This window comes from Paraphaeosphaeria sporulosa, assembly GCF_001642045.1.
Source record: "Paraphaeosphaeria sporulosa strain AP3s5-JAC2a unplaced genomic scaffold CC84scaffold_8, whole genome shotgun sequence".
NCBI classification, from domain to species: Eukaryota; Fungi; Ascomycota; class Dothideomycetes; order Pleosporales; family Didymosphaeriaceae; genus Paraphaeosphaeria; species Paraphaeosphaeria sporulosa.
In genome coordinates this window covers 1,579,678-1,606,044 of record NW_017253367.1, presented here as the reverse complement: position 1 = coordinate 1,606,044, position 26,367 = coordinate 1,579,678, and the positions used below count along the sequence as shown (strand labels likewise).

Below are 26,367 nucleotides of genomic sequence, written 5' to 3'. Positions count from 1 at the left end.
GCTTGTGCTGCAAACTATCTAAACAAGCAGGCACCACCACCTACGCATCCGCAACCCAGTCCTCAAACACCGGCCTAACATCCATCAACCCATTCACCTCGCCCCACCTTGGATCCGTCGGCGGACTCCCCACTTTCCCCCTATAATGCCTAAACACCACCTCGGCATCATATGTCGCATACTGCAAACACCGCGGATAATACTGCGTATCCCGCATACTCGCATAGCACGGGTCAAACTCCGCGGGCGTTCCCCCCTCCACCGTGACCCACTCCCACACCGCATTGCGAATCACCTTCTTGCTGAGATTGAACCAGCTCTCGACCCCCGTAGCGTGCGCCCCTGCAAACGTAAAGTTCGAGACGAGGATGTTAGACACGGTGGCAGTGGCGTTGGCCGCCGAGGGCGCAAAGGCGCTGATGGTGTCGAACTGGATAGCCGCACCCATGAACGCGCGGCGACATGTTACGTTTGCCACGGCAACGCCGTCGGTCCCGTGGTCGAACGACACGCAGGTACCGACAGGCCTATCGCTTCCTGTCTGCGCGCCGAAGTCAATGTCCACATTGGCAATGCTAACGTTCTCCACCTTGCCCATCTCAAACGCAAAGTTGTCAAACGACGCGTAGTTGGGATTGATCCCCTCGGCCGTGATCCTCACGTCCTCGAAGCGCAGATTCGAGCTCCCGCCCTGCAGCCGGAACACACGGTCCTGGATGTTCTTGAAGTGCAGGTTCTCCACGCTGACATCCGTCGACCCGTTGGTGACATGCACAAAGGGATACCCGCCCGTCTTCGGACTCCACTTAGTCCGCTGGTACCAGCTCACCGCGTTGCCATCCACCACACCGCTGCCAGTCACACTGCGGATGCGCACGCCGGTCGCGTTGGCGATGGTGAAGACGGAGCGCGTGGCGCCGTTGGCGTAGTACGGGAGCGTGCCGTAGTAGGGCAGCTGCTCCGCCGCGAGGATCAGCGTGCCCTCGATCTGGACATCACAGTGCCGGCAGAGAGAGAAGTCGAGCGGCGTGAAGATGCTGTAGGCTTGGTCGGCGGGGAGGACGATGGTGCCGCCGGCGCCGCACTCGACGAGGGCGGCATTGATGGCGGGGGAGTCGTCGATGGCGGCGAAGCCGTTGGCGAGGGGGGTACATGTGTTGTCTGCGGAAGGTCCCGCGAGGGCGGGGAGTGCGAACAGTGCGAGAGCACTGCTGCATAAGGAGAAGGACCGCATAGCGAATATGTCGTTGCGTTCGAGGGATGTTGGTCTGCCTGTCCTGTCGGTCCACTGGCAGAAAATCATGTGTTGATCATCCACCACTTCTTATACCACCCGGGATAATTTCTACGACTGACAGTTACATCGTAGCATGCACCGACGTCGTATTCCATGCATTGCAATGCAGTTGTAGCATGCCCGGGTGTGATGTTGCTGTTGCTGCAATATCCAGGTTCGCGCGCAATATCCATAGTAGTTGCTGTACCTTTATATTAGCCTGCAGTCCTGGACACAGTTTACACGTTCCTAGTACAGCAATCTTCCTACATCATTACTAAAAAGGAGCAGAGGGTATACGAGAAGCGACCTACTTGCGATCTTAGGCGAGGCATGGCCGTGATCTCAACATCGTATTGCTGGCGGGTCAGTGTTAAGTGACAAGCGTGCTCACGTTGAGAGGCTCGCTAGCCATAATGAGACCATGTATGTAGTATTGCAACAACTCTACCCTACCCCTTTATCTCTACGATGATATATATGCACCGCTTCAACGCACGAAAAGAACAAATCCTAAATCAGGAGCCCAAACATCTCCGATATGCTCACGCGTGAAATCGCCCACGGCTGGATGCTTCGAAATATCACGACTAAATGAAAGTATTTCCGCTGCGTCATTAGAAAAAACCATGTGCCTGAAAATAGTCGAAATTCGCTGTAGGAAGGAGATGCAAGCCAACTTCTCACTTCTTCCACCTGAGCTTACCGAGCGGACCCTTCTTGCTACTGCTCTCGGTCTCCTCCTTCACCTGCTCTTCTTGCGCTCGCTCATCCTTCGTCGGGGGCCTCGGCTGCTCTGCGAACCGGATGCCTGGTGCTCTCCTCGCGGCAGCCCCTTGCTGCGCAGTGTGCGCTCCACGGCCAGTCGCAAGCGGATCACCACCCTCCTCGGCATCAGAGTCAGACTCTGGAGACGACTCGTCGCCACTACCCATACCCAACGCGCCAAGACGACGCTTGCGCTCGGCTGCTGTCTCGCCTTCGTCCATGTGGGACTTGGGAAGTGGTTGAGTTGGATCGATGGTGCGGCGTGCCGAGTTGGAGGGTGACGAGGAGCTTACAAGAGCAGCCATACGACGCTTTTGCTCAGCGGGGGTTTCTTCTTCTTCATCGCCGGAAGCTTGAGGTGCCTTATCTGCGCCCGTGTCTGAAATTTCCGATTGCTCAGCTGCTTCGCGACGGCGGCGCTGGGCTGCGGTTTCGCCGTTGCCCTTCTCCATCGAGAATTTTGCTAGGTTTTGGCGCACATTGTGGAAGGGTATGTCTTCGTCGTCGCTATCGACAAGGGTAAGTCCTTCGGGGCCGCGCTTACGCTCTTCGTCGTGCGCTTCTGGGGTTTCAATCCTGTGGATTTCGGCCTGACCTTCCTCACCCACAACAGGCGGGACCTTTGCAGAAGAAGCGGCGCCTCGACGAGATGCATCCTTCGCATCTTGATGAGCCTCGCGTTTTATACCGTCGGGGACGTTGCTCTCCTGAATAAACTTGGCGCGTTCCTTGGGAGCCATGCTCGACATTTGCTGGATGAACTCAGCTTTGCTCATCCGACGGCCACCGGCTGTGACCGTAAAACGAATGCGTTCGTCGTCTTCATCAAGCTGCATCGGCTTCTTTTTCTTGCCTTCAGTGTTCGTTGGCGCTTCCGCGGATGCCTCGCTCTCATGCTGCTTGTGCGCTGGAACACCCACATACGTTCCCATCTTGCGCAAGCTCATCATCGCACGACCGCCAGTTTCTGCCATAGATCCTTTGCGATCGACACTAGGGCGGTTCTTGGGCTGAGCGGGAATGTCGTACTTCTTGATCACCTCGCCGTCCTCGTCTTCAACAATGATAGTGTTACCGAACTGATAAGCAAGCGCAGGGCCTCGCTTCTCCGGCCGCTGGGCCCTTGGGGGTTCAGCTGGCCCAGCTGCTGTGTGGTGCTTCCCTGAAAAGCTCTCCATCCGCTTACGCCATTTTCCGGGATGCTCTATTGCGTTGACTGCTTTCCCAGGAGCTTCCTCCAGTGCACCGCCGTGTTCAGTTTGTGCGACACCGTGCTCCACATCCCTCTCCCTTCCAAGCCGTATAGCTTCTTGGTTGTCACGTTGCAGCCGCTCTGCTGAGTCTTCGTTTGCGCCACTCTCACGAATACCTAGAACGTTACCCTCTTCGTCCTCAATCACGGTCTTGTCTCCTTCTTGATATATCTCCTCTTCTGACATGGTCCTTCCTTTCTCCCTAGCGGTCGCAGATCCCTCCGGTGATTCGTCACTCGGTCCAGCGAGGGTATCCGAATCTCGCTCTTGCAATGGTGACGTGGTTTCATATGGATCGCGGTTTCCTCTGTTAGGCGCAATTGCTGACGCCGAGATTGGTCCACCTGGACCGCGTCCATTGTCCCAGCCGCGGCCCCTGCGGCGCGCAGAAGGTCGCAGGGAACTGGCACGGCTTGTTCCTTCATCTTCTCTTTGGCGCCGCAGGAATGCAGTCGGTAATCCATCAGGTCCAGTGGTGTCCTTTTCATCGAGCGAGGATTCAGATGGTCGGCGACCAAGGGACATAGAGGACTTGGAACGCGACTGGATACGCGGTAGACGATCCATCCAACTCGGTCCGTCCTCGTTTGCTGTGGTGTAGGACAAGGAAATCGTCAACGTATTGATGTGCTTTCCGAGCGTGAATACTGCTATCGAGCTTCCGTGCACTAGGATACTACAAATGACTAGGAAACACGTAATAGGCCAAATCAGTTCGATGACATTGCGATGCGGAAATCCTGGTGGAGGTATATCGGAGAGCGGTGTCGTTTCCTTAGTCTCCAGTTCTGCTCTTGCCAGGATGGCAACAAACAAACCGCCGACTCCTATGGGACCAAAGTGTCCAGCGAAAAGCGCCTCTCGCCAAGTTTTGATGTCCGGAATAAGAGGCTTAAGTGCAAGCATGATTGGTATACGGCGGAAGAATAGGACGAGCAGACCGAGCACGACCAGTCTCCAGGGCGTGATTCCGAGAACGTCCGAGTTGAATTGCTCCCACGGTATGATGGTGCCAAAGTAAACGAAAAATGCCAAGTTAATTAACAAGTCAATAACGTTGGACACGTGCGACTCCTCTGTCTTTTCGAGAAACCAGCCATCGTTGGAAAAGCCAACTCCGCAGGCAAATCCAACAAGCAGATCGTCCATACCAAGCAGACTTCCGGAACCAGCGCAGAACAGGGCCAGGACGAAATAGAATACGAGGAAACTCTCACGGTCGACTAAGTCGCGGTCGTGTGCATATCGTATAGCACGACGAGCTCCATAGCCGACGCAGACCCCGTAAAAGGCACCAAAGACACATTCGTATAGAATGGTGTAGCAAAACCAATGGAGGGCCACCTCATTGGGGTGATGGTGATAGCGAATGATGTAGATGGCCAGGTATACGAATGGGAAGGCCATGCCGTCGTTGCAACCAGACTCGGCAGAGAGCAAATCTCGCAAATGTTTGGGTACACGCTTTGCGAACTTTCCCTTTCCAACGACGGAGGAAGCTAGGACAGGGTCGGTGGCAGTGACACAGGCGGCGACGCAAAGACTGTCGAGCCAGTTCAGATGGCTCCCAAACATCCACCAAATGAACAGGCTCGTGATCAGCCAGCCAAATGTCATGACCGGAATCAAAAGGAGCGTGACTGACTTCCAATGCTTCTCCATGTATGCGCGGGGCAATTCGACACCGACGGCGAAACATTGTACAACGAGGACAATGCGAGAAAACTCTAACGTGATCAGGTCGACATTACCCCATTCTCTCGGATTGATGAGGTCTGCAGCGTGCGGGCCGAATATGATACCGCATAGTGTTGCGACGGTAGCTTCGCCAATGTATAGCCGCTCTTTGATGACGGACGAGCACAACATGAACAGGCTCGTGAAGCCGCCGAGGATGAGGTACACCAAGTGCGGCTTGGTTATGGAAAGGTGGTCCCACGCCATGGTGTCGCGTCTTGTGAAAGTCTATCGAGGGTATGTGTATCCGGACTCTTGTCCCGGATGGACGGCGAGTGGTACTCGGTGGAACGGTCGCACTCGAGCGGCAGGCGTTCAAGGTCTTCTAGAATAAAGACTGTGAAGGGTGGGAATGCAAACGAGTGCAGACGGCTTATCTGGGCAAGATGACGTCGGCGCCGATATCTGAGGGTGCAGAGGTTCGGCTGCTCGCGCGGTTGGAAGGTGAAGCCTTCGCGGTAGGCATGTATGTAATCGCCCAGTCGCCCGCCTGTCAAAGTGCCGTGGAGGCTCTTTCTGTTCCAGTAGGACGAGGCGGTGGGAGTGGAAAGCGCGGGCCGCGGTGCTCTGAGAAAGAGCAGTGGTCAGTCTCAGTTGCGCAACCAGAGGCAAAGGATGATGCTGGCGAAAATGGTCGGAAAGCTTACGGAAGCTAAGGCGAGCTATCCACTGCCGTGGCACGCTGGAAGCTTGGGACGGAAAAGCCTCGAGGTGCCTTTCTTGCCCTCTGCTTGGGTCGCTACCGGTTGCGGAACCTTGAATCGTCGCGCTGCACACGCAAAACGGGGACAATGCACTCCAATGCGCGACACTGGGCTCTTTGGAGGTCGGAGGGCGCGCTGGAGAGGGCTCGGAGCGCAGAATCTGCAGCAGATATGGGTGACGAAAGCGCGGGATGGCGGCCATGGTTTAATACTAGCGTTTCCCTTCACTCTGGGCGCGCACTTGGCTGACGCTCCGCTTAGTTGCCCGCTCCACCTTCTCATCCGCCGAGCGCCCCACGCAGAAACATGCTTCTCCGCCATGGAAAGACAAGACAGGCAAGCAACTGCGCAGCCGGAACACGGCACTAACATTCTACAAGCAACACATGCGTCCCACAACTCGAAGCTTGCCCCCCAGAAGACACTCCAAAGCGAAGCTTGAGGCCTCGTCAATCTCTCTCCGCTTGCCCAGCCGGCACTAGCGAGCCGAGCGCCAAGTAGGAAACCTCGACGGGCGCGGGAAACGAAACACCTGCATTCGTTCTCGTCCATGGCTGCGGCGTTGCCCACGTGCACCTGGCGCAACTGGCCGACCGTTGCTGAATCTACGGCTCGCGAAGTCTCGTCGCATCACACAATGCTTGCGCTGCAAGCAGACTGCACGGCAACTGCATAACGACTGCAGCCAAAAGATGCGTCATGCTATCGCCCACGAATCAGGCGAGTGCTGTTGGGCGCTGGCGTGGGGTGCGCCGCGCCAGCAGTAGCTGGAGGCTCTGGTGCACGGGTTCTAGAGAAGCACGTGATCACGTGGAGTGGATAGAAGCCAACCAACGCACATAGAGAAACATGTACGGGCACATAGAAGCTGTAGTGCTGAAGACGATATTGACATGCGAAGCGCTATATACACGGACGCCGCCATGTTAAACACAGCATCCGCCAGCCCCAAAAGCGAAGCACTGAATAGATACAATCAACACTTCCTTGTCAAACCCCTTGTCACCGGTCAAGATCCATGCAATCCCACCCGGGACCCGAAAGCACGTTGCCTATGCAAACGACAGTACTGGGATATACCCACCTGAACACCTCCGGAACTAGCCCGGATGCAAAACATGAGCAAGAAGCAAACAAAACAGAAATGACGCCTATCCGAGCAAGTGTCACGAGAAACACCACTGAAAAAAATTATGCAATGCTTTGGCCGTTTGAATGACCGTACCAAGATCCTCCTTTTTACATTCCGGGGTCGTGTCGTCATGAGTAAATGTCATTATTGGCCTGTCAGTTGCCGACCGGCAGCCAAGTTCGCCGCTCGTCCAGAGATCGGCTGTGAATACGGCTTCCTGGCGTTAGAGGGATTTCGACTCGACTGCGCCCGCCTGTACCGTCCCCAGACTCGCCTTCGCTGTCATCGTCGTATGCTGATAATCTGGAAAAGTAATCCGCCAATCCGTGCGTCGGTGAAGCAATAGTTTCGTAAAGCGGGGGAGGCGTCTCCAGTGGTGGTGGGGGTTCCTCCTCCTCGAAGGGCGGTGGATTGAACGAAGGTGCTCGTAGAAGATGCATTGGCCGTTGTAATTGAGTATCCGTTGGGCCACCAATGTGGGCTGCCTGGGGTCGTGCAAGCGCTGGGCTAGGGATCGAGAGCTCTGAGTTGTCTCTTGAGCGTCCCATAGAGCCCAGTGTTGGCACAATCGAGGGAGGTGAAGTACGCCGCACAGGCGCACCTGGACATCCACATTGCGGCATCTGGTGGTCTGCGTTCGGAGCTTCGGGAGAACTGTAGGCAGGAAGAGCGGTGTTTGCCTGCGTAGCTTGGCAAGAAAGGATATGGAACGGCGAGTCGATAGAAATTTCAAAGTGACGTCGCTTTGTTGGGTCGTTCGCGTCCGGTTTTGAAAGCCGCATTACAATCTTGATCCAATGATGTACCTGTATGTTCTGGTATGTTGTGTCAAAGTGGAGCCTGCTGGCCTTGTCTTTCTCCCTCATGTTGTGGCAGCTTGGCAATTGAACATTGAATTCCATCTCTGTAGGTCCAATGTTGGCATCTCCAGTCGATAGGTCGCCTAGCAGATTGGTTGGGTCTTGAACTGTAACATCTTCTCCACGTGAAGCAGCTGCTCTCTGGTCATACGGAACACCACCTCCAGATACGATTCGCATAGTGCTTCCGGGGAATGTGCTAGTCGCAGGGCCATCTGCTCGCTTTTCGAAGAGCTGCACTTTCCGAACCGGTTCCATCCGGTGAACGCGCTTGTTGGAGCAGAAATACTCGACATTCTCGGTAACAAGAACTTTGATCCTGTGGCATTGAACTTTTGCAAGCGGTGTCAGCTTGAAAGCGATCGGTACTTGAGCTCCAAGCGGGAAAGATTTGCCGGATATGACAATGTCGTAATGTAATTGATCTTCCCAGCTTCGGCTAATGGCTATCGGTTCGACTTGCTCTAGCGAGCCTTCTGCTGGAGCGCGAATGAGAGTCACCTCTTTAGTCCCAACGAGATTAGCACGAAAAGCCCCCGCACGCTCAATCGTCGCCTCAAGTTCATACTTGACGGAGCCGAGCTCAACATCAATCGTCTCCGGTAGGTGGCTGTCCAGTGGTAACTCAAAGTTGTACATGTATGTTCCAGGGTTGAAGCTTCGGTAGCCTTTTTGTGCGACAGTTGGTCCACCTGACGGTGATTCGCCTTTACCGAAACTGCGCGATTGATTTACCTGGAGAGACAAACGTTTCGCTTCCTTGGTACTCAAATTTGTAGATGACGCATTGGGCGAGTTTGTCGACCCAGGCCTTGAGGCTTGGAGATTCGTGGATGAGCCTTTGAACAATTCAACTTGATCCGCGCCTGTCCCAGCCTCGGCAGTGGGGAATTGAGCGTTGAAGAAGGGCCAAGTGTGGCTCATAATGGTATCGATTTCTTCAAACTCGGTCTTCTTGGGAGGGATACCTGTGGATGTTAGAACATGCATGTTCACTGTTTGCCAACTTTGCGCTTACCCTCAGGCCATTTCGTCAGAGCCTTTCCACGGAACTTGAGCGTGATGGCCTTGATCTTGGTCGGCTTCGTGATCTTGAGGTTGAGTGTTCCACGAAGCATAGCTGTGCTACGATCCGACGAATCAGACTGCTCGAAGCCCTGCAGGAAGAGCACAGGCTCGGTGAGTGTGACACCAACACTGACACCATTTCCAGACGCCAATGGTTTATCCTCAGCCAGTGTCTTTACACTACTGCTCATCATGCTCTTTACTGACGACCTCGCGGACGATCGATGGCTCTCCACCAATGCGGGTCGAGGGCCGCCCACGGCACTGAGGCCAATGGAGCCTCTCGGGGTAGATCTCATCTCGCCGGTCGCAACTGACCACCTCCTACTTTCAGGTGGGGACGCGTTGGGAGTACTCGCACCACTCGTCGAGGATCGGGGCGTAGTGCCAACGTCGGGCAATGGGGGAGGGTTCGCAAAGCGCGAGTCAATGAAGGACCGAAGGAAACGTTTGGCGTTGTCGCGTGGGCCTGCCAGCTTTTCGAATATGTAGGATTTGGTGGTGGTTCGGCGTCTGAAGAGTAGAGGATCAGGTGCCACGCGCGCAATGTGAATGCGGTGGGGTCTGCGATTGCGGCCTTGGAAGAGGCGGCGACGTGTGCTTTCTGGGTCGTGTAGGTGGTCGGGTATATACGAGAGGTGTCCGCGGTCTGTGTAGATGGGGAGGTAATCTCCAGTAGCTGTCATGGTGGGTAAGCGGTGTGTTCAGGCGGGGCCGAGGGCAACAGCGGAACAGCAAGACATAGAGGAGTCGGCCAAGAAGCAACTGCGGTGACGAGAGGAGCATGTGTGGGCAGGATGGCTGCTTTTGTTTGTGCGACAGCTCATCAAAGTGCAGAGCGGTGTACAAAGTAGATCCTGGCTACGGTTGCAATGCCATGTCCTGGGGTAGAGGATGTTTTGGGAAGGGGTTGCAGTCCAACGCTCCTTGCCGAACAAAGGGACCCAAACAAAATAAGACAGGGACTCACTTCAAAATGTACTCAGCGTAGTGCCATAGACCTGGTACTATCCGGATTTAAGGAGGACAGGAGACGCAGTTGGTGCAGCGATCAGGCGTTGGGTGCGGAAGCGTGCGGGAAGACCCTGGGGTTGGGTGATGAGTTGGCGGCGACGAAAGGGCATCAGTCAGACCGCGCATCGGATGACCAGGGCCTGCAATTAAAGGGACGCCGAAACTGGGCCGTTGGAAAGGTCTTTCGAACCAGGGCACAGGGTTGTCGTCGCGCAGGACAGATGACGCAGTGTGGGGTTGGAAAGGGCAGGGGCGCTGGAGACTAACGGCCGCGTCAGGATCGCAGGTGCTTGCTGCGGCCAGAACACCACGGCACTGACGGCGGCGGATGCACCGCGGACGCAGGCATTGTGCGTCTTTTTTACTGCAAGCGTGAGACGGCCGCAGATGGAGGCGCCGGATAACCGTGCTGCCAACAGTACGTCACGGTTTGAGATTTCAAGCGCGCGCACTGTCTATTTGGTGCCAGCATCTCCGGGCTAGCGTCCGCATGCGCCGGATTACTGTACTCGACGTGCAAGTTGCGGTACCTTGGGCCTCTGGGAGGGCGTCGGACGCCACTCCCATCGACGCCGTTGCTGTGCAGTGTCTGCGCGAGTCGAGATTCCTGGCTGACGAAGACATCTGACTGAGCCACGCTGGGCAGCCGCACATCATCTCTTGCGGGCTGCGAGTGCGCGTATCAGCCACGGCACCGATGCACACACAAGTCATGATCATGACATGCCTTTCTCTGGGCTGCTCTGGCAGCGAGGCGCAGAGTGCTGCCCAGGGCAGGGCAAGTGAGCGATAGCAAATCATGTTTTATTTCCGTGCTCGACAATGCCAGGTTGGGCGACCACATGTTGGCAGAGAACCAAATGGCGTAAGTGATCGGCGGTCTGGACATCTCGAATAGGCTGCCCCATACCGATCCTGCGATGGAAGACGTGCGGAGATCGACAGCGAAAAACATCGGCGACGTGCTGCGCTCTTGGGCATCGTCAAAGTGCAATGGAGGAGGGAACCTCCTTGACGGCTCATCATGACAGCTCCGCGCAGTAGTCCTGGATTATCGTCATCAAATCAAAGGCGCACAACAGTGCGCAAAGGGGGCCGTGTAGCAAGCAGGCACGGCTCAGATCTTGCAGCAAGATCTCGCTTGATGGTGCCTCCGGAACATTAATGGCCCAAGCGATCACGTGCCCCCGCAACGCGTGTCCTTGGCGCCGGACGCGACTTGACAGTGCAAACAGCCTAGGGCACGCGACGTGATGGGCCACCCCATGCATCTTTCCGCGCAATGAGCACAATCACCGGGGCATACGGTAAAGGCATTTCACAGCATGTTATAGCAACATCTAGCTGACTCCAAGCAGGCACCAGCCAGATGCCCCTCGCCGGGGCCATTCTGTGCTTTACCTCCGTCGCCCCAGAGCAGCGTGTACGCATCCCGCTCCACCGACTCGAGTCTCGATATTGTCGCTAATGCAATGCCATAGACAGAACTCTCAGTCATTGGTGCGCAGATGGGCGCGCAAGTCAAACTCGACCTCACCTCAGATGTCACCCATCTTGTAGTCGGCAACACCAATAGCGCCAAGTATCGCTATGTCGCAAAGGCACGCGAAGACGTCAAGGTCCTTTTTCCGGAATGGATACATGCAGTGCAGAAGGTCTGGATGACAGGTGAAGACGTAAACGTATTGGAAGTTGAGGAGCAGTGGAGGTTGCCACCCTTCTACGGCCTCAGGATATGCCTGACTGGCTTTGACAATCGTACGACTGCGACGCTCATCGAGGGGGTCATGTGCTGATTGTCAACAGCCGAACAACGCAAATACATACAGGAAACGGTCACAAAAAATGGCGCCGAGTACCACGGCGATCTAACAAAGGCCGTCACGCATCTTGTCGCAGCCCACCCGTCGGGAAGCAAGTATGAGCACGCCGTCAACTGGCGCATGAAGATTGTCACATGGGAATGGTTCGAGCAGAGCTGCGAACGTGGCATGGCCCTAGATGAGGCCTATTATCATCCTACAATGGCGGTAGACGAGCGGGGCGTTGGGGCGTGGGACCGACGTAGGAGTACCTCACCCATGCTTGGGAAGCGCATGCGAGCAGCTGAGCAAGTCGAACCGATCCTCAATCCTTCACGACGAAAGCTGCGACGTGCTGCAAGTACCCGCCTCAGTGGTCAGACCGAAGCCTTATGGGCTGGGATCACCTCCGGAGGCTTGGAGAAGAAACCTGACGACGGAGACGACTGGACCGAAGACAGTATCGCTCAGCCAGACCGGCAGCCCGAAATCGAACACCGTACCACGCCAGTAGTTGAGTCACGCGATGGCATGCAGCCAAGGAAAGACCCTGCATCGCGCCCTCGCGGCCCTTTCTCAGACGACCATGATGGGATATTCTCAGGCCGAGTAGTCTTTTTACGCGGCTTTGATAAAAATAAAGTACGTATCTGCTGACAAAATAGCTACAATGGTTTCCAGCGCTCACTCAGAAGCAGACCAACATCCTACGAGAGCATCTAGACAGTAATGGAGCTGTAGTGGTCTGTGATGCAGCGGAATTAGAGAAGTTCGCTGCGGATGACCTCGGCGAAGGTTTCGTGTTAGTTCCTCACGATGTTCAACCTGACCTCACATCACTTCCGGATGCTGCCGGAGCCATGTCGATGGTGACTAATTGGTGGGTCGAGCGCTGCCTCCACGGGAAATGCCTAGTGGACCCCACAGACTTCGTTCTGTGTAAGCCATTCGATAGACTCAGCATTAGCAGTGCGTTGACCCCTCGTCGGATGATGTTAGTGCACTAATGTTATGCAGGGTTAGCAGGTCTTACAATTAATTCAACCGGCTTCACGGGAATCGAGTTATTGCATGTCACGAAGGCAGTGGCAATGTTCGGTACGGAAATAAACCTTGCATGTATTGAGTGTCGCTAATTGTTGTAGGGGGAACATACGACGAGATCTTGTCGCCAAAAGTATCGGTCTTGGTCTGCCGCAATGACAAGCCAAACCGTGATAAGTTGAAATATGCTGCCGACAAACATATACCTGTAGTGCATGCGGATTGGCTATGGTCTTGCATAACAAGCTTTGAGGCTCAGCCCTTTGATGCGTATCTACTCAAGGCTGTTCCATCACAGTCACCGCAGCTGAGACGGAAGCCGAATGATTCTTCAAACAAGGTTGTGCCCACTGCGCCTCTTTCGAAAGAGGATAGCATCAAGCTCCAACAGAAAAAGGCCCAAAAGGGTCGGCTGGGTTTCGATACTCGGAGCAATTCACGACGTCCGGGGGCACTGGAGCTATCAGCGTCTGGACCTCCAACTCCGTCTACTGAGGGCTCGTCCACGAATCCAAACACAACTAACAGTCAATCTAAACCATCTAGCTTAGCATTTGAACAGGCTGCGCAATTTTCGGAGAGCTATGACGGCACAGCCTCGCTCCCTCTACAGGATGTAGACGTAAACTCTCCACGCAAGCGCTCTACTTCATCCACCGATTCAGCAACGTTCTCCAAACCAGCAGACCCATCCGGGAAGCCGGCGCCGGCACAGCGGAACACTAAGCTCGTCAGACAGCCGTCCCCAGACTCCGTCATCCCGCCTGATACCGAACGTCCAGCCGAAGCCGAGGCACCGATCGCACCGCCCCCAGAGAAAGACTATTCCGACATCATGTCAAAATTACTTGCGAATCGGAAAATGTCTGTTCCCCTGGAGAAAGAAGAAGAGAAAGGCCGACGGAGACGGCGTCCACTGGGCCGTGCGCAGTCTGGACGCTCAAACACTTCAACTGCTGATGACCCGCTCTCCCGACCATCTTCGGCCAGGGTCGTTGAAGAAGAAGAGATGGGTGAGGAAGACGGTCATGTGCTGGAAGCTTTCAAGCCGCCGGAGCCGAGTCAGATGCTTGGGTGGGACTCGCCTGGAGCGCAGAGGGCGAGGGAGAAGATGATTCGGGCGATTGGGGGGAATCTCGCGACCGAATCGCCTGCTATTCAAGAGACAAGGGCTGTTAAGGACGCGGTGACTGATACATCACTAAGCATGGGCAGAGCGAGCAGGAAGAGAAGATAATGTGGAGGAAGTCATAGTCATGGAGAGATCTGTCGTTTTGAGTAATGATGAGACTAATTCTGTAAAGCGATCGAGGCATAGCAACGGCGTTCATGCACACGGCATAGCAAGGCGTTCGAATACTACAGATGCAAATGCATGCCATTACAAGTGATTACACCACGCTAGCTGTCCGATTGTCACCTTCCAGAACGGTGTGACGATCATAGGATGCCAAGAAACAATTGTCGTTCTTGTCGCTTGTCTGAAGAAAGCTGTGTCCAAGGAACAGCCTCGCAGCCATCAGTCTTTCAGCCCATACGTAACCTTTAATCTCCGATCCAAATGTTCCTTCGCCGTCAATACCTCGCCCCCTCCACTCCCACCCAGCCCCAGCCTCTCCCTCTGACTCTTCAGCTCTTCCGCCCCTTTGTCCCCAAACGCCTCAATTACCTCACTCGGGACAGCTTCCAGCCTCGCCGAATCCAACGGGTGGCAAAAGTAAGCCATGCTATACCGCTCCTCCCTACCGCTGAACGTCACACGATGCACGGTGCTCTTCAACATCCCGTTCGTCCAGAAACTCAGCAAATCCCCTATATTGACCAGGATGGGCGGGGTTACTAGGTCGGGAGATGGATTCACGGGCACAGGCGCCCACGTCTGGTCGGGCTTGAGGATCTCGAGACCGGGCTGGCCGGGCAGCCGGAAGAGCAGAGTTATGCTCCCGTAGTCGGAGTGCGCGCCTGCGCGGATCGATGAAGTCGGTGTTGCGCCGTCCGCGTGCATCTTCGGGTAGTACAGCATGCGGAAGGTGGTGCCGCTTGGACCTTTGGATTCGTTGTGTCGGTCTGCGAGCCACCGCTCTCCTCCCTCCTTCTCTTCGATCTGCAAAGCGGTTCCAAGCAGCGTGAGGATCCGGGTACAAATTGCATGGCACGAGTCCAGGAACTTTCTAATTTCAGCGGACGAGTCCGAGAGCGGGGACGGCAGGGGCTGCAGCTCTGGATGCGGCGGTGAAATGTTGAATGCTTCTTTGGGATCGCCTGGATGTGAGGGGTCGAGCGCTTCGCCGGCCATGGTGACCCAGCCGCGATTAATGCCGCCGGCAGCTGCGGAGTGGATAGCGTGTGTGGACTTTCGGGCAACGGGTTGTGAGAAGAATTGCGCGGAGAGGGCGAACATGGCGTTGACTTGTGCTCGGGGGAGGAGGGAGTCGTCTTGTTGGACGAAGAGGAAGCCGTGGGTTGAGGCGGCGGAAAGAACTTGTTGTGCGACATCTGGGGCTTGGGAGGAGATGTCGATTATGGGTATGTTGGGGTCTTTTGGGTCTGGTTGTGGCATTTTGAGGTTTGATGTTATGGGAGTGTAGAATCGTGACGATGGCGGCGTGATAGTAGATAAGAACTAACGAAGATGCTCAGAGGTGATTCTCTAGATGCTCAGAACTAAGACATAAACAGATTGGAGATTCAGTAATACACGTCCTATTGTGCGATCCAGAGGTGGCTTAAACTTCACAGTATTTCTGCGAATCTACTATCAGAATATAACTCGAGAAGTTGCGAGTCTGTGTAACAGAACTGGGCCAATGGAGGGGTTCCCGCTCGCACCAAACAGCTTGTGGCTAGGCGATATGCACGGTCCAGGCGTAGTGCGGGAGCTGGTGCAATTGTTTGGAGCTCCAGGGTCTCACGACCACAGCAACTTGTAAAACCACCGCCCGTCGTATCTTTCTTCCCAAACCTCCTCTTTGACCAGGAGACAGACTTCCCGCATCCCAGCCGCCCTCTTCCCTTGCATGGGGCGCACCGCTCCAAAAGTCTCCTGCGCACACTGACGACACCCCCGCGCCCTCTCCGCACCGCGCAATATGATTCGCGACTTCCAGACATGGAATAACACAATCGGCGAAGCGTCGCAGCTGGAAGACCTGCGCGGTCTTCGCGTCGGCATCGAAGCGGCCCATTACCTCGACCACCGCCTTCTCAATCGCAAAAGCATCTCCGAACCGCTTGTACCTGCACTGGGCGGTCTGCCACTGGGCTTTTGGCTGCACATTGAGGAGGATCTCGACAAATTTGCGACTTTGCAAATAGAGCCGTTCTTCGTCTTCAGCGGCCTCGACATTGCCAAGCAGGATGACCCGTTCAGGGCGAGGCAGGAGGGTGCGGCAGTCAATGCGAATGCGTGGCATTTGTACGACAGTCACGAGGCGGAGAAATCGGTCCACAAGTTTGGCCAATCTCGTAGGTCAACCGTACGCGCATATCTGTTGGAAATAGCTGACAGCCAGTAGCCTACGTCACCCCCGAAGACCTCTTTGGTGCACTTCAGACCGTCTTGACCAAGAAGAAGATTCCCTTCATGGTCGCACCATACAGCGCATGGGCTCAGGTCAGTAAACATCCGCATTGCCGCGGTTTTTATGCTTACAAATGGTAGCTATCCTACCTTGAGCGGGAAGAGAAAGTCCAAGCTATTTCCGGGTCGTCTGAAGTCCTCCTTTTCGACTGCGACCGAGTCATCACCTCTTGGGATCTTGAAGAGGGCGTGTTCAAGTGGATAAAGCGCGGGAAATGCGTTGCCGACCTGAGGAAGTACGTGCAAAATGCCGACATCGCCGACGACACCTTCGTCGACGCGTGCCTGCTCGCTGGAAGTCACTTCCTCCCCACACTGCCCAATCTGGACGGCCCCAACAACAGGAACAAGGTGTCAAAGATCAGCGGGGCTATTGAGATGATCATGAGTCAGGGCAGGTCGGGTCATGCGGTAGTGATGAACAATCGCGATGATCCGATTTTTCAACGGACGAACTATGTGGATAGATACCGCAAGGCTCGTCTCGCTGTGAAGCATCATCCTATCCTCACAACTGATGGCAAGATCCAACCCTTGCTTGAAGGACAGCTTCCTAACGATTCGTACGAATTCATAGGGCAGCGTTTACCAGACGAGGTCTACTACTACATGTCGCGGGGCTTGATCAATTCGCGTGTCCTCAGTTGGCGAGCGGCCAGTGAGATCGTGGAGGCACCACCAATCGATGGTGGAGATGGCGTTGCGTACCAGGACTTGGTCAGCACCAAGCTCACCCCACTACGCACAACGGCAATCAATCTGTTATCCTCGTCACTTCACAACTGGTATCAGCACAAGGATATCGACCTGAAATGCTGGTTCAGGGTAGATCAAACTGGCAAGCACCAAGCAACTACCATCAGCATGAACGGTCTGCCAGAGTGGCGCAAGAGTGTGGACACCTGGAATGTGAAGGAAGCCACCTTCAAGGATGTTGTGTCCAAGTACAAGGTATACAAGGTGTTGGTCCACTTTATATATCGATGCTGATTTGTCAAGCCCGCCGGTCACCTCGGCTCTGCGATCCTAGCTCTCCAGGACTCCGACTTCGTTACAAAATCTGTGTCTAAGAAGGATGTGAACAATGTAAGCAGATTCACCCATGGCCGGGCCTCCGCTAAGTCTTTATAGCCCCTCAGCACGACGGATGAGATTTTGTACAACTCGATCTGGCGATTCCTCGCGCTTCGAGAATATATCGACAACAACCACAATCTTACTGCATGGGGCAAGGTTTTGAAGACTGCCATTGCAGCGCTCCAGGGCAAGTCAGAATTAGAGGAGGCTACGGTTGTTGCGATCGAGCTCATCCGCCAGGGTGTTCTTAACTGGGAACTTGATATGTTCCCTTACAACGGCGCTCCCATGCGCGGCGAGAGTATGTGTATCCACTACATGAAGGAAAGCGATTAACAGCAAGCAGCCAGGGACAGACAGTTCAACCTTCTCGTGTCAAGAGTAGCAGGACTTGGCAACCTCCGGCACAAGGCTATCGGGTTTACGGGACCCCTCAGCCAGCACTTGCTGGCCTACGGCTCTATTGTCAACCTAGTACGACAAACTCTCCGCGATCTGGTCGAGGTTGCTGCAACGCACATGTTTATGGGTGCCTTCGCCAAGCGTGACCTTACCAACCTTTCGGAGATCGCCATGAAGTAAGTTCACATAGAGTAATACCTGTAGGTCATACTAACATAGCCAGTCTTCCCTTCCTCCTGTCGAACAATTGTGCCCTTAGCATCGCCGTCAAGTCGTACCTCGACGAATTGTACACCGATAAGGACCCCACCGCGACCGAGACTAAGGAGCGCGTTCGCGAGACGGCGGCCAATCGATACTTCCCGCAGGCCACGGACCTCGTTGGTGACCTCCACACTGCTGGCGAGCTATGGGATGCAGTCTACGATGGAGTGAAGAGCTCGGGCAGTGCGCTGAAGGAGTCAGAGAAGAAGCAATGGGCCGAGGCCAACGAGTGGTTCGCTGCGCGACGATGAGTGAAGCAGAACAACAATCTTGGTGACTGCCTCTACAAGAAGCTAGTGCTGGACGGGAACTGTACAACACCGGCATGGAACGCTTCAAAACGCGTGATGGGTCGGAATGCTGAACAGCACCTGCACAAGGCCGCTTGCGACAATAGTGCGTAGGACGCATAGAGCTGTTAGCTGAGCCTGCTGCTTGTGCGCATGTAGAAAATGAACAACACTGATGCTATCATATCTGTATGCTCCGTTCTCGAGATTGCCGTGGTCGCCCCTAACGTGCATTTGTCCCTCCTTTCGGACAGTCGCACCGACAGCCCGCGCTTCGTCACCCTTCATTGTCACCTTCACCTGGTTGCCCACCCTCCAAGCCTGCCTCCTTCCAAACTTGCGATACTTATACGTGGCCGTCCGTGCTGACGTCGCGCCAGCCACCATAAGAACGCGCGCCTCTCCCACTACTTGTCGCGTTCTCTTTTCACGCGCCCTGCCCCAATATCCTCTGGCTCGTGTCTTCGGCTGCCCCTAATTACCAGTTGATGACAATCTTCTGATCCCTCCGCTGTTTTCCCTATCACCATTGACCCACGTCTTTCATCCCTGTTACCCTCTGCTGACTTAGGTCTTGCTCCTGTTCTATCTATCGACTTCTTTCCGAACAGGAAGCCGCACCCGCCTGCATTTGCACTGCGCGGAGCTAGATGTGGTTCTGGGTTTCCGCAAGGCGCGCCGGTGGAGGCAACTTCTGCTGGACGCTCAATTGAAAGCTTTGCTTTGTTTGACCCATTGCATTGATACTGGTGGCGAGGCTGCGGCGTTTGGAAAGGGGCGCTATGTTAGTAGGTGTGAGGGTATGGCTTTCTTGACTTAGACCTGCCAGGGCATCGGGAAGGTATTCGGCTAGCTGCAAAGATATCTAGGCAAATGACTGATGACATGGTGTTTGACTTCACATACGGCTTTTATATACGCCTTGCCTTTGTGCTCTGTTTGACCTTGCCCTGCGTGTGCCCGTTTAGACCCTTGATTAGGCCCACCTACGTTGGGAATGAGCGATCTGATCACGCCTTCAGATTCCACTCAAGTGAACAGGAAGGCACTTGAGCCACAAGCACGTGCCCGCCGCTGTCTCTTTCAGCGGCACCACCTGTCACCTTCACTCACGCTGCCGCTTCTCTATCTATATAAAGACAACCCTCGCCCCAAACACTCCCAGTGCCTCACACCAGTCCCGATACCCACTCCATCAGAGACTATCCGATACACCAATCCGACACCCACTTTAGCAAAGACCCTGCTTTCCGCCAATCCAACAAGATGGCTCGTCTTTACTTCTACCTTCTCTCCTTCCTCGCTGTGGTGACTACCGTCACGGCCCTCCCACAGCGCCCGCTCATCGACAGCATCGATGCCCGTGATCCTCAGCGCCCGCTCATTGACGAGCTCGACACCCGCGACCCTCAGCATCCTCTCATGGACTCAATCGACAAGCGAGACCCTCAGCGTCCACTTATCGACTCAATCGACCGCCGCACCGCCAATGAAGCTGTCGTCGCTGACGGAATTAGCAAGGCTTGCGGTATCGCCTACTTGACCACCACGCCCGATAGCTACGTCTTCCTGGTTGCGAACACATGCGGCTTGGTTCACCCGGATGTCGGTGTGACGTCCTACCGGGCGGTGAATGAAGACTGCAAAACCTGCTGGTTCTTCGAGTAAGTGAACCCTCGCTCATGCGAGCTGATTCTGCTAGCGACATGCTGACACGTAAACCTAGGAACGCTGGTTGCACGGGCGGTATCGCCTGGCATGGACTGATTGCTCCCAAGGAGGAAATCTCTTTCCCTCCTGCCCGCAGCTATATTTGCCGGGTTTGAGGCATCTCTCGCTCCACTACGCACAATGTCGGTATGATTGATCCCAGGCTGGGCGAGTACTGCCTAGGGAAGGTGGAGATATATGAACGACGCTGAATTCATGGACAACATCGAGCTATTTGATAAGATCCCGAGTATGCATAAGGAGTGCGATATGACAACGAGTATGTAGCGCAATTGAATTTCCTTCTCCACAACCCTTTTGGGTCTTCTTCTTCACTTGCTTCATCGATTCGGACAATAGCGCATTCCAGTGCGGTCAGGCGCCAGTATGAAGGTTGTGATGCCCTGTGGTACCTGCTTGCGACATTGACTCCCTCTTACGCTCGACTTTCTATCACTGAGCCGGAGTTTCTGTCCAGCGTCGCACCAAGCGCAATTGTCCTGCCGTCAGCTTTCTACCTTCGAGCTATTGGACCTTCTGACACGATGAAATCCCCGCACTGTCACATGTTCTACACCCGATCGGTATGTCGACGCTCGGTGCGTTTGCTATCTGCGCGGCAACTAGCTGTGGGTCGTCTTCTGCCCTATCGGCAGACGTTCGCCAACATTGTGTCGAAGGCGTCATCGTCAGGGCCGACATCTGTGGTTGTCCGCGGCTCTCGTGCCACTGAACTCGTTCGCCCGCTCGCTGTTGAAGCCAAGTGATAGCCTTCGATTCGTAAAACCTTGAGTACAACGTTCATCCGGCATGTCTTCGTGACGTGCTGGCTCTTCCAAAGAACTTGCTCACCTTCTTTTTGATAGTCTATTGCGATTGCTGGCTGCCAAAATGACAGCTCGAGTGTTGGGCGAAGCCGCGGCCGGGGATGTCGTGGGTCCGAAGTAGGATTTGCGAGAGAAGGATGAAAGGAAGGGGCCCTGCTCCAATTGCCGAGATATCTTGCAATATCAGCTCTACAGCCACTGGAAATCGTTTGCCTCTCTTGCGAACCCCGAGACTAGGACTTTTCCCCAAGTCTGAGTGCTCTCCACCTTCACTTTCACAGGAAGCACAACTCATTCTATCCTTCATTCCGAGTAAGTGTCTGTTTTCTAGAGTGACTTCAATTCTAACCGCCTTTTGGATTGTCTACCAAATACTACTCCTTCCAACAATACCAGGCCCAAGACCACTCTTCCAAGATGCACTCCATCATCATCTCCATCCTCTCCCTCCTCGCCCTCCTCTGCCCCTTCACAACCACCAGCGCCCTCCCCCAGCGCAAACACCCCCCGGTCTGGAACATTGACAACTCCACCCTCGTCGAAGCCGGCATCCTCGGCGAAACCCACTCCGACATCCGCTTCTCGGCTGTCACAAACTACCCCAACAGCCACATCACGAACAACTACGGCGCGTGCGCCTCCGCAGGCCCCGACCCGCGCTATCTCGAGAACGACCCCAACTCGTGGATGGTCTCGCTCGACGCCAGCGTGCCCAATTGGCAGAGCTACTGCGGGAAGAAGGTCCGATTGACGGCGCCGGATGGGCGTACGGCCGAGGCGACCATCGTGGATAAGTGTCCTGGATGCAGTATTGGTGGAGCGTACAGTCTGGATCTGCTTGAGGCGCCGTGGAATGCGGTGGGCGGGAAGACGTCGGCGGACAATGTGTATGGTGCTAAGTGGGAGATCATTGGGTGAGAGTGTATCTCGACTTGGTGGGTTACTGGGTGAGAGTGTTCTCGGTGTGGGCGCCCCCGTGTAACTAGCTGCTGCCCGACTGTGAAATGCACTGCTGAAGAGGAACACATTTGGAAGAGTTCATCTTGCGGGAAGTCGTCCAGGTGCTATGGACCTGGTTTCTGACCCCTTGCAAAGTGTGTCGGAAACATGTACTTTTCGCTTGATGTCACGATATGTACGTAACAGCACACAACTGTGCTGCTGCGCTACCTCTTCATAAGAGAGTCCGCGCTCGGAGCTCTCGTTCATGGTATTGTCACTATCGAAGTCTCTCTTGTTTGTCGAAAACCAGATGGATGAACCGATTCGGATACTGGGTGGAGGAATTTGATCCGGACCCGCTACCGGATCTTCGCCCGTTGCTGTACACTCGCCGCAGGTGCAGATCAGCAAGGATGCCCTACCGGACGTGAGCTGTTCTAGAAGCTCGTTCTTTCCTCTTGCCTGCTTGAAAACATGGATCCTGGTCCTCGTGCCAATGGGGCGTCGGGTTATCATCGATAATAGATCCATGTGGAATGCCAATGCGCCTACAGCACGTTGTTCGTTTGGGGTTAAAGTAGCTGGGAAGCTCATGTGTAGGGTGTTCGGTAATCTTTCCTTGAAGAAGAGTAAATATGAATAAAACTCTTGGATCCGTTGGTCGCTCATGTCCAGAGCTATGCGGGGATCCAGCTCTCCGAGCCAAAATAATAGCACATTGTGGTTCCTTATACTGGGTACTAGGTCATGCCAATTTACGTGGCGCTCGCTTCCCCGGGAATGTTGTATTTCCAGAGCCATAGAAACATCGGGACTATTGCCTACTAGTTCAGTCGAAATTTCCCGAATTTCTGCCAACTTTAGCCTGTCACTTTGAGAAAGTACACCCTCCAGCAGTTGGGCCTCGCTTATCGAGAAAACGGCAAGGTTGATCCTTAATTGGATAGCCAGATGAGCCAGATTATTTAGTATTCCGGCTTGAGAGAGCTTGACATCGAAAGGGTAGTCGTTAACGGACAATTGCTTTCGGAGAGCTGTCAGAACGTCATGCAGCACGATTTCTACCGGCTTCTCGTAGTCTACCACGAGATCTATTTCATGAGTCACGAGCCCGGTCAGGCCGTAAATCTTGTCCCTCGTGTCCTTACATTGCCAATCAGTAAAGCGCTGTAGAAGGGAGAAGAGCGCTCTGCTCTGGTTTCCGGACCTTTCCAGGACGATAGTGTGCGCTTTCTTGAATGCAGGGTAGTGATTCATGTAGAATTGACGATGAATTCCAAAGAATCTTTCAAAACAAGACCAATCAACTCTCTTCTGACCACACATCAGATCGACTTTCTTAGCTGCAATCACTTCTTGTAGTATCCAAAGTCTTGACCAGTATGGTCTTAGCGCAAGATTTATCAATGCCGTTCGGGTACCCTTTTGTATTGATGAATCTGTATGGTCCTCAGGAGAAGCTCGTATAACTTCGTGCGCTGTATCAGCGATAAACTGCATCGCAAGATCACTGCCATCAACAGAATCACCAAGCCATGCAATAACCCCTGTAGCTCTTGTATAAATCTGGTGCATCATTCGGACTTGATGGTTGCGTTCCTTCGTGTTGCTCTGGTCAATACAGATCTGATCTATCCATAGCCAGCCGTGCCCCTCGTTCCGCAATATCTGCAACAGACGATACAGATTGGTCCCGACCGGCAGTATCCGTCCTTCTATGTGGAGTATGCAACCATTAACATTCTCTCCCCAGGTGTAGGAGATGGCCTTGTACGTAGGGAAAGTGTCATCAAAATTGAATCGCTCCACGCTGGCGATGATTGCACTGTCGTCGGATCGTTCAAGGCAGAGCAAGCGAATTTGAGCTTCGTTTAGGTCGAGCGGCTGATATTCGTATGCCACCATCTCGGAAAAGGAAAAGTGCTTCACTTTAGGTAATGCTCGATTTTGAGATTTTGAGTCTGAGATGTAATCTAATCATCGTCATGGCCAAATTATACACATGCGCAGATCGTGTGGGCGGGGCTGAGCCACCTTGTGTAACAACGCTGCTGCCTATATGGCTACCTTCCCGATCCAGGTAAGCACGTAGAGTTACAAGTCGAATCTCGGCCATGTCAATTCAGGTCGACTGCGGAGCGCCTTTTTCTCCGGATGGAGGAGATGTAAACGATTTTATATTGCTATCGTAAACCCTTCCTGCTGGCAACGTGCAGATGTACTGCACATGTCCGTCTCTCCAGTTCGGGTTGGGACGTTGTCAAGATTCTAATCACGCCGTCGAAGCATGTTTAAAACATTTTGTTGTGAGCGGATGAGCAGTATACGTTCCTGATAAGAGGATGAAACGTTACACAATTATCCGACATTACCCCACAATCTCCGTGCCATCTCCGCGGGCGACAGCAACCGAGCCATCTGCCGGATTACGTCGAAGCATCCGACCTCAACATCCAACGCATACCGCATCGGGCTATTTCCGAGTTATCGGCTGTGCACCCTCCTTCAAGCCTGTCGTTTTCCCGTGATTGTATTCCAGGTTATAACGCGGGGCTCGGATAGGCACCTGGTTACCTCACCATCAAAAGCTTAATTCTGAATTCGTACGAACCTGTCACAGCATATTTGAATTTACTGTAGCGTTGTGGAAACTTCAATATCACTCGGTGAAGTGTTCTTGCTTCGTCTTTCTCTCTTTCAGTCTAACCAGTATTGTCACTGCTCTGAGAATATCTTGGAAATGGTCAACAAAACCGATGTCCTGATATGCGGCTCCGGCTCGGCCGGTATATTCGCCGGAACCTGGCTTGCACGCTATGGCATCCCCTTCACGATGCTCGAGCGACGAGCCGGCCCCATGGAAATTGGCCAGGCGGACGGTGTTCAATGCCGCACCGTCGAGATCTACGAATCGTTTGGCCTTTCGGAAGAATTGCTCCGCGATGGCTACCACATCTTGGAAGTATGTTTCTGGGGTGACGATGGGAATGGTGGCATTGTAAGAAAAAGCAGAGCAATGGATACTGAGGTTGGATTGAGCCATATGCCGCATATCATTCTGAACCAGTCGAGAATGAATGGGTTGATGCTGGGGAAGATGGATGAGCTTTGTGGTGGTGAAAAGAGAATTGAGTATGGGTGCGAGATCAAGAAGGTGGAAGTTGATGAAGCGCTGGTGGGGGATCCACAGAGTTATTGCTGCAAGGTTGTCGCAGAAAAAGATGGGAAAGAAGAAACATGGTTGGCGAAGTACGTTCTAGTAAGTCTGCCCCTGACGTCTGCTAGTAAATGGAGGTCTAATATAGACAGGGCTGCGACGGTGCTCACAGCATTGTACGCAAAAGCCTAGGCTATGAGATGGTCGGAGATACTACCGACACAGTCTGGGGCGTCATGGATATATATCCTCAGACCGACTTCCCGGATATACGCAGAAAAAGCACGTTGCATTCATCATCTGGCAATATCCTAATTATTCCGCGTGAAGGCGGTTCACTCGTGCGCTTCTACCTCCAGTTACCTCCCGGCTCACGGGCGAAAGACGTCAAGCTAGAAGATCTCCAAAGTACGGCAAAGAAGATATTCGCTCCGTACAAGATAGACTTCGCCGATACGTTCTGGTGGAGTGCATATAGCATAGGCCAACGGATAGCCAACAACTTCCACAAAGACCATCGCGTCTTTCTGATGGGCGATGCATGCCATACACACTCACCCAAGGCAGGCCAAGGTATGAACGTCTCTCTGCAGGACGGGTATAATCTTGGCTGGAAGCTAGCGTCTGTCCTTCTTGGTCTATCACCGCAGTCGCTACTACGCACGTACGTACTCGAGCGGACCAAGACTGCCGCGGACCTAATCGCCTTCGACCGAGTCTTCTCGAAGAAGTTTTCCTCGAAGGAGGAGCGGCCTGGCGAGTTCGCAGAGTACTTCATCAAGAGCGGTCGGTATACGGCTGGTTTCACAGCACAATACGATGACTCGGAATTGACAGATGCGAACGGCAGCAGACAAGAACTAGCAAAAGGGTGCCCAGTTGGTATGCGCTTCCCGAGCGCTCAAGTTATACGGTTTTGCGACTGTAAGGCGATGCAGTTGCAGCGCGCGTTGCAGAGCAACGGGCGGTGGCGCGTTGTTATATTCGCTGGTGACATAAACAACCCCGACCACAAGTTGAGGCTAGAAAAGGTAAGACAGAAAGCAAGATATTATTGGAATGGGAGCTTACATATGCAGCTTGCTCAATTCCTCGAACCCCTCGCTCGTACCTTTACACCTGCCAGCGGAGATATTGACGATCTCATCGAGCCAATTGTGGTCCTGAGGAGCAAGTTCCTAGAGACGCAGCAAGAGCAGATACCCGGATACTACTGGCCGGTCAGAGGGAAGTGGAAGATACGAGATCTTCACAAGGTATATATAGACGACGGACACTACAACCATGGGCACGGCCACGCTTACGAAAAGTATGGTGTTGATGGAGACATCGGCGCAGTCGTCATTGTTAGACCGGATCAGCATGTCTCAAAGGTCACAGCGTTGGACGACTTCAATGGTGTCGAAGGCTTCTTCAGGGGTTGTTTCGTTGGAAACAAGACCTTGAACGGCAAGCTGTAG

General features: G+C 54.0%; 11 protein-coding genes across 11 annotated transcripts; 5 read left to right on the top strand and 6 right to left on the bottom strand.

The window, feature by feature from the left end:
• Positions 1-32: 32 nt before the first annotated feature.
• Positions 33-1,523, bottom strand: CC84DRAFT_1166883 (pectin lyase-like protein). Its single transcript, XM_018179073.1, has one exon. The coding sequence runs from the start codon at positions 1,232-1,234 to the stop codon at positions 41-43; it is 1,194 nt and encodes a 397-aa protein (XP_018033500.1). The 5' UTR covers positions 1,235-1,523; the 3' UTR covers positions 33-40.
• A 436-nt stretch (positions 1,524-1,959) lies between these two features.
• On the bottom strand, positions 1,960-5,241 carry CC84DRAFT_1189113 (uncharacterized protein; the record flags this gene model as incomplete). The annotated part of the gene is made up of 5 exons (XM_018181030.1): positions 1,960-2,487; positions 2,524-2,603; positions 2,640-2,932; positions 2,969-3,054; positions 3,085-5,241. The coding sequence occupies 5 exons, from the start codon at positions 5,239-5,241 to the stop codon at positions 1,960-1,962; spliced, it is 3,144 nt and encodes a 1,047-aa protein (XP_018033499.1).
• Positions 5,242-5,428: 187 nt separating this feature from the next.
• On the bottom strand, positions 5,429-6,492 carry CC84DRAFT_959864 (uncharacterized protein). The gene is made up of 2 exons (XM_018187957.1): positions 5,682-6,492; positions 5,429-5,601 (listed from the first exon to the last, which is right to left on the bottom strand). The coding sequence occupies exon 1, from the start codon at positions 6,288-6,290 to the stop codon at positions 5,697-5,699; it is 594 nt and encodes a 197-aa protein (XP_018033498.1). The 5' UTR covers positions 6,291-6,492; the 3' UTR covers positions 5,429-5,601; positions 5,682-5,696.
• Positions 6,493-6,675: 183 nt separating this feature from the next.
• Positions 6,676-9,781, bottom strand: CC84DRAFT_1151495 (uncharacterized protein). The gene is made up of 2 exons (XM_018176750.1): positions 8,749-9,781; positions 6,676-8,698 (listed from the first exon to the last, which is right to left on the bottom strand). Exons 1-2 carry the CDS (start codon positions 9,482-9,484, stop codon positions 7,026-7,028), a joined length of 2,409 nt encoding a protein of 802 aa, XP_018033497.1. The 5' UTR covers positions 9,485-9,781; the 3' UTR covers positions 6,676-7,025.
• A 1,313-nt stretch (positions 9,782-11,094) lies between these two features.
• On the top strand, positions 11,095-13,895 carry CC84DRAFT_1220030 (uncharacterized protein; the record flags this gene model as incomplete). The annotated part of the gene is made up of 7 exons (XM_018183130.1): positions 11,095-11,119; positions 11,171-11,235; positions 11,294-11,570; positions 11,619-12,256; positions 12,313-12,553; positions 12,632-12,712; positions 12,760-13,895. 7 exons carry the CDS (start codon positions 11,095-11,097, stop codon positions 13,893-13,895), a joined length of 2,463 nt encoding a protein of 820 aa, XP_018033496.1.
• Positions 13,896-13,982: 87 nt separating this feature from the next.
• On the bottom strand, positions 13,983-15,402 carry CC84DRAFT_1166877 (Clavaminate synthase-like protein). Its single transcript, XM_018179072.1, has one exon. It carries the CDS (start codon positions 15,216-15,218, stop codon positions 14,178-14,180), a length of 1,041 nt encoding a protein of 346 aa, XP_018033495.1. The 5' UTR covers positions 15,219-15,402; the 3' UTR covers positions 13,983-14,177.
• CC84DRAFT_959696 (uncharacterized protein) lies at positions 15,360-16,252 on the bottom strand. Its single transcript, XM_018187955.1, has one exon. The coding sequence runs from the start codon at positions 16,069-16,071 to the stop codon at positions 15,502-15,504; it is 570 nt and encodes a 189-aa protein (XP_018033494.1). The 5' UTR covers positions 16,072-16,252; the 3' UTR covers positions 15,360-15,501.
• An 11-nt stretch (positions 16,253-16,263) lies between these two features.
• On the top strand, positions 16,264-18,274 carry CC84DRAFT_959715 (uncharacterized protein). The gene is made up of 6 exons (XM_018187956.1): positions 16,264-16,271; positions 16,320-16,466; positions 17,293-17,324; positions 17,370-17,616; positions 17,662-17,893; positions 17,941-18,274. The coding sequence occupies exons 2-6, from the start codon at positions 16,454-16,456 to the stop codon at positions 18,230-18,232; spliced, it is 816 nt and encodes a 271-aa protein (XP_018033493.1). The 5' UTR covers positions 16,264-16,271; positions 16,320-16,453; the 3' UTR covers positions 18,233-18,274.
• A 929-nt stretch (positions 18,275-19,203) lies between these two features.
• Positions 19,204-20,097, top strand: CC84DRAFT_1261748 (uncharacterized protein; the record flags this gene model as incomplete). The annotated part of the gene is made up of 2 exons (XM_018185092.1): positions 19,204-19,935; positions 19,998-20,097. The coding sequence occupies exons 1-2, from the start codon at positions 19,538-19,540 to the stop codon at positions 20,095-20,097; spliced, it is 498 nt and encodes a 165-aa protein (XP_018033492.1). The 5' UTR covers positions 19,204-19,537.
• A 1,128-nt stretch (positions 20,098-21,225) lies between these two features.
• On the top strand, positions 21,226-21,964 carry CC84DRAFT_1261747 (uncharacterized protein; the record flags this gene model as incomplete). Its single annotated transcript, XM_018185091.1, has 1 exon — positions 21,226-21,964. The coding sequence occupies one exon, from the start codon at positions 21,226-21,228 to the stop codon at positions 21,724-21,726; it is 501 nt and encodes a 166-aa protein (XP_018033491.1). The 3' UTR covers positions 21,727-21,964.
• A 2,478-nt stretch (positions 21,965-24,442) lies between these two features.
• Positions 24,443-26,367, top strand: CC84DRAFT_1151486 (uncharacterized protein; the record flags this gene model as incomplete). Its single annotated transcript, XM_018176749.1, has 3 exons — positions 24,443-25,009; positions 25,060-25,938; positions 25,987-26,367. Exons 1-3 carry the CDS (start codon positions 24,491-24,493, stop codon positions 26,365-26,367), a joined length of 1,779 nt encoding a protein of 592 aa, XP_018033490.1. The 5' UTR covers positions 24,443-24,490.